Here is a 6,180-nt window from a genome sequence, read left to right on the forward strand (position 1 = left end):
GATTGGACCGGCTACACCATATTTTGCTTCAGCCCGAAATGGCCAATGATTTCAAGCTTGACAATTATGGCCTAAATCACGTTCTTAATGTTAGGCCTAGCTGCCTCAATCACAAACCTTTTCATGTTTTGTGTCGGGCGTTGGTGATAACGATCCGGCTTGTGGGACACGGATTCAGACAACAAATACACTGAAACTAAAATAACAAGAAAATGAGGGTGAAAATTGAAGAAATTGGGATGAGAATAGAGGGATAGAAGCAAGACCCAATTAGGATTGGATTTATAGGCAAACTTGGAAATATGAAATCCAAACCCTCCCAATTGAATTCAACCTTAGAGAATCCATACTATTTGAAATCAAGGCAAGAGAAATTCAATTGATATCCACAAATGAACAACTCTTCATGAAATCAATGGAAAATGGGTTCAAAAGCCAACAATGGAATCACACTCCATCAACTAAGTCTAAAACTAAGGCTAGTAAGCCAGACGAACTATGATACTCATATCAACTCTCAATTCATAATAAACTAGCCTAAATAATGAATGACCAAGTATGGTATTTATACTAAAGAGGCTAAAGAGGATTAGGCTAGCCATTACAAAAATACCCTTAATGAAGTAAGAGCCTTGTTTAGTAGTCTTCTTTAGAGATGATGACTTGAATTTCGAGAATAGCCTCTTTGCATTGCTAGACACCATCGTCTCATCCATCTTATCTTCACTCCACACGCCCAAGCAATCATCCATACGTCATACGCTCGATTTGAGTCACATGTGCTCCTCTAGATCGTATTAGTTGGGGATCAATTCCCCGTTGGTAGATCAACAATTTCCCCCCATCCATACGGTTATCATCTATGTGCCACGAGGACTTGTTGTCAGTTCCGTAAAAGAAAATCTCAAAATATAGCTTCATAACTCCCACACCAAAATACATTTTTTTTTAGTCATAAGAAAAGTCATAAAGTGATAAATAAAGAGAGTTCTTAGAAAAAAAAAGTTACAATGACTTGTTGTAAGTTTGGAAGAATAAAAAAGAAAATCTCAAAATATATCCTTATTTTGGAATTATATTAGTTGCTTTTATGACCGATAAATTCTTGAAAAGAGAAACATGAAAAAGAATTTATTACGTGGAGAACCTTTTCAATAAATACTCCCTCCGTCTCAATTTAAGTATCTTAGTTTGATTTTGTACGAAGTTTAAGAAATAAATAAATACTTTTAAATTATGTGGTCTTGAATTAAAGAAGTGTGTAGTTCTTTATATCTTGTGATCCTGAACTTGTCAAAACTTACCAAATATAAAAAGATACATTATTTTTGAGATAAATTAAAAAGGGAAAGTAAGATACTTTAATTGAGAAGGAGAGAGTATACAGTTTTTGGAAAAAAAGAGAAAGGATAAAAATTGAGGAGCCGATAAATTAGTTGGGCACTAATCTTTAAAGAAATAGCGCACGTGGAATCTGCTTCCGAATTTGTTATTCCCACCAAAAGGTCACGTCTCCTAATCACATCTTTATGATTTTTTTTTTTTTCACCACTTCTTTATGATCATTAATCATTATCTTCTTCTTCGCTTTTATTGTTTCTGACAGGTCATTATCTTCTAATACAAATAGAATCACTTATCAGATTTCTATTACAAAAAATTAGGGGTAGATGTTTGGATAGTTTAAATTGGATATAAATAATTAGATTTGAATTTTCGGTTTTCGGTTTGATTTGGATTTTTTTTCCCCCTCAAACTATGTCCAATCTTAATTTTATAAAAGAAACACTAATTAACTAGGAACGTGGTAGGAAAATAATTTGCGGAAGAGTTAGTCAGGGATTATTAATTTATTTCAATTTCTGTTTCTGACAGCTCTCCTATTCTTTCTAAGAGTCAGAAGGTTAAATTACATGTATTAACAGATATTGTTGTGATAATCAGAGGAAACTTCCTCTGGTCCAAAATAAGTAAATTTTTGGGATGTAGCAAATCTGAGAAAATTAATCATTTACACTAAAAAAAGCCATTTGATAATATTTTTTTTCTTTTCTCTAACTTTTCTTAAAAGTAAAAGTTGATAACGTTGGAATTTGAAAAATCTATTAGAGAGAAGAATAACTTTTTTGGGTTTTGAATAATTCATTTATTTTGAAAAAAAAAAATAACACTAAAAGTTCAGTTATTTCGGATCGTAGGGAGTAAATAATTTTACTTGTTAAACTCGTCTACTCCCTCGATTTCTTTTATATAATAACTTTTAAAGGTTTGACGAACTCGTTAAAAAACTTACTTAATAGTACTCATTATGTCCCAATTTATGTTGTACCATTTGCATAGATATGGAGTATAAGAAATAAAAGAAATTTTTTGAAATTTGTGATTCAAAACAAGCTTTAAATATTTCTGTTGTTGTAAATTTTTTTGACAGATTAAAAAAGAAAGTGTGTCACATTAATTAGGACAGAGTGAGTACTAGTTAAGTAAATTATTTTTTTACAAATTTATCCAACATTTTAAAAAAGAAATTTAAATCTTCCTAATTTTATTTAAAAACCCCTTTTTTTTGGAAAAAAAAAATTGAAAAACTAAAAAATTACTTAAAAAGAAATAGAGGGACTATTAATTATAGGAAAATAAAAACAAGAATATAGTTGGCAGATATAATAAAGCACCTAATAATGATGAAACTATCTACAATTTGTCTCAAGTAAATAAAGCTACATACAATATAATGATTTAAGTAATTAGCATTGAATATTTCATACTAATCTAAAAAAGTTGGCCATATTTATCTAAAACTCAAATTCCGCAAACCCCAAGAGTGATCTATAATCCTGTTCTATCACAAACTCAATTTAATTAAAATCCTTATACGACGCTATTTTGGTGTGAGATTTCCCCTTTATAAATACCAAACTCTCATTGGGTTTACAATCACTCTAATTTTCTTCTGTTTGCTTTCTTCACTGAGATTATATTTTTTCTATAATATATACAAAGATGGATGTTGATCTAACACCAAAGTTGGCAAAACAAGTGTATGGAGGAGAAGGTGGATCATACCATGCATGGTGTCCAAATGAACTTGCAATGTTGAAAGAAGGCAATATTGGTGCTGCTAAACTTGCTCTTTCCAAGAATGGCTTTGCTTTGCCCAAATACTCTGATTCTGCTAAGGTTGCCTATGTCCTTCAAGGTAAAATTTGGGTTTTTTTTTTTTTTTTTTTTAAATTTTTTGCTTATGATCCTAATGGGGTTTTTTTTTTTTTTTTTTTTTTTCCCCTCTTCTGATTGTATGGGGTTTCTTTTTTATGAATCATGATGGTTTTGTTGTTTTGATTGGTGGGATTTTCTTCTATTTTCTTTTGTTTAAAGTTAATTGTTATTGTTTTGGAATTCTATAATCGTATTTGCGTTAATTTGGGGTTTCTGTTTATGAATCATGTGGTTTTGCTGTTTTGATTGGTGGGTTTTTTTTTTATAAAATAGAATTTACTTGTTTGAATTTATGGGTTTAGGTTAAGTCTTGGATTTGATGGTTTGGTTTATGATCTAGGTCTTGTGTGATCCATTTATTACTATTTGATATGATGTTGAAAGGGTTTGATCCCTTTTTTACTGTAAATCTTCCATTTGGTTTTTGATTGTGACATGACTTTTGTGTGTTTCTATATGTTAATATTGTTAAGATCATACTCTTCTTTGAATAATGATAATTGGTTTGTGGACTATTTTACTATTAAGATAGAAAATTGGAAGTTGGTCTTCATCTATATACATGTGTACTTTGTTAGAATCTTGATTCAATGGTCTTCTCAATTGAACATATTGCTTTTGTTGCTATATACATTGGGTATAAATATATCTGTTTATTTTAGCCACTTGTTTACTAAAATTCTGAAAATACCTATCAGGTTGTGGGACTGCTGGAATTGTTCTTCCAGAGAAAGAAGAGAAGGTGGTGCCCATTAAGAAGGGTGATGCTATTGCCCTCCCTTTTGGTGTTGTAACATGGTGGTACAACAAAGACGACACTGAACTTGTCGTTCTCTTCCTTGGCGATACCAAAACTGCACACAAGGCTGGTTCATTCACCGACATGTACTTGACTGGCTCCAATGGGATCTTCACTGGCTTTTCGACTGAGTTTGTTAGCAGGGCGTGGAATGTAGAAGAGAGTGTGGCTAAGACTCTAGTTAGCTCCCAGACTGCGAAGGGCATCGTGAAGCTCGATGCTGGCTTCCAAATGCCCGAGCCTAAGCAAGCCCACAGGGATGGCATGGTACTCAACTGTGAGGAAGCCCCATTGGATGTTGACATCAAGGGTGGGGGAAAGGTGGTTGTTTTGAACACCAAGAACTTGCCATTGGTTGGTGAAGTTGGACTCGGTGCTGATCTTGTTAGGTTGAACGGAAGTGCTATGTGCTCTCCCGGTTTCTCATGTGATTCGGCTCTTCAGGTCACTTACATTGTCAGGGGCAGTGGCCGAGTTCAGGTTGTTGGCGTTGATGGTAAGCGTGTTCTTGAAACACACCTCAAAGCTGGTTGTCTGTTCATCGTTCCGAGGTTCTTTGTGGTCTCGAAAATCGGGGATCCAGATGGCATGGAGTGGTTCTCCATCATCACTACACCAAATCCAATGTTCACTCACTTGGCTGGAAGAACTTCAGCATGGAAGGCGCTGTCACCACAAGTGCTGCAGGCCGCTTTCAAGGTCTCACCAGATGTAGAGAAGCAATTCAGCTCCAAGAGAACCGCTGAAGAGATTTTCTTCCCACCACCTAACTGATTTATGCTTTTCCATCCTTAGTAATATGAGAGGGGCAGTAGTATAGAGGTTACTGTTTTAGATTTTCTTCCCTATGGTGTTCGGAACAAGTACTCTTGAATTGATACAATAATATCATAGTTTAATTGCTCTTTTCCTTGGTTGCCTTGTGTTATCCTCAAAATTTCATCAGCTATAGCTATTACATTACTGGTACTGATTCCTCTTTAAGCTCTCTCTGCTTGCGATATGATTCATCTTTTTTCCAGTAGTAGTCATAATCAACATAAAGGCATTGAACAAGCATCTTTTACCAGATTTTGATGCTGTGAAGAGGAAGATACTAAAGGAGATCATCACTTTCCTTACTTGGATACTTTGGTCATGTCTTCTTCATATATGATGAACAAAAGATTTCCATTTACAGCTTCAGCAAAAAAACACTTCGGTTCAGTTGGTGCTAGTTCTTCTAATATGTATTTACTGCATCAAGTTTTACCTGTAATATTTTTCTGCCAACTTAAGACTCTTTTAGTTGCATATAGGGCTGCTCATGGTTTGGTGAAAAACCAAAACCAAACCGAATAAAAAACCAACATTCGGTTTGTTTTTAAATTTTAAAAACCGATAATGTTTGGTTTGGTTTTGGTTCTATTGAAAAATAACCGAACCAACCCGATAAATTATATGCATAAATTTTATAATTATTTATATGTATAACATTAGTTTTTCATAAATAATTATAAATATTTTATACCTTTTAATTATTAATTTGATTTTGGTCTACTTATTTGGTCAATTAATTGCCCTTCTTTGGGGTGGTATTTAAATTTTGCCCCTCATATTTGTGGTCTTTAAATTTTGCCCTTCGAGGCTAAACCCATAACTCCGGTTCGAACCCCCACAAATCAAAATTTTAAAAAAAAATTGCAAAATATATTTAAATTTCGCTATACCTCCTAAACTTTTAGTTATGTTTAACTAAAAGTCTGCCGGAAATTCAAGCATATATATATATATATATATATATTTTTAACTTTTCAAGCAAACTTTTAGTTTTTAAAAGTGTGCCCATAAAACATAACTAAAAGTATGTCCCATTAGTTTTCCTTAAGGCATAACTAAAAGTTTGCCTTATAAAGCAAAGTTTAAATTTTATATTACTTTTAGTTATGTTTAACTAAAAGTCTCGAGGGGGGCGTACTTGCCTTATATATATATATATATTTTTTATTTTTTTTATTTTTTTTTATTTTTACTTTTAAGGTAAACTTCTAGTTATGCATTAACTAAAAAGTATGCCCCAAAGACATAACTAAAAGTATGCCCATAATGTAACTTTTTAAGCGCATAACTTAAATTTTTGCCTTATAAGGCAAAGTTTAAGTTATGCTTAAGGAAAAGTTTTA

At 32.8% G+C, this 6,180-nt stretch overlaps 1 protein-coding gene across 1 annotated transcript; it reads left to right on the plus strand.

The window, feature by feature from the left end:
* The first annotated feature begins 2,726 nt into the window (after positions 1 to 2,726).
* Positions 2,727 to 4,927, plus strand: LOC132065711 (12S seed storage globulin 1). Its single transcript, XM_059459223.1, has 2 exons — positions 2,727 to 3,199; positions 3,918 to 4,927. The coding sequence occupies exons 1-2, from the start codon at positions 3,004 to 3,006 to the stop codon at positions 4,790 to 4,792; spliced, it is 1,071 nt and encodes a 356-aa protein (XP_059315206.1). The 5' UTR covers positions 2,727 to 3,003; the 3' UTR covers positions 4,793 to 4,927.
* The last annotated feature ends 1,253 nt before the right edge of the window (positions 4,928 to 6,180 follow it).

The sequence above is a fragment of the Lycium ferocissimum genome, chromosome 7, assembly GCF_029784015.1.
Source record: "Lycium ferocissimum isolate CSIRO_LF1 chromosome 7, AGI_CSIRO_Lferr_CH_V1, whole genome shotgun sequence".
In the NCBI taxonomy this organism is placed as follows: Eukaryota; Viridiplantae; Streptophyta; class Magnoliopsida; order Solanales; family Solanaceae; genus Lycium; species Lycium ferocissimum.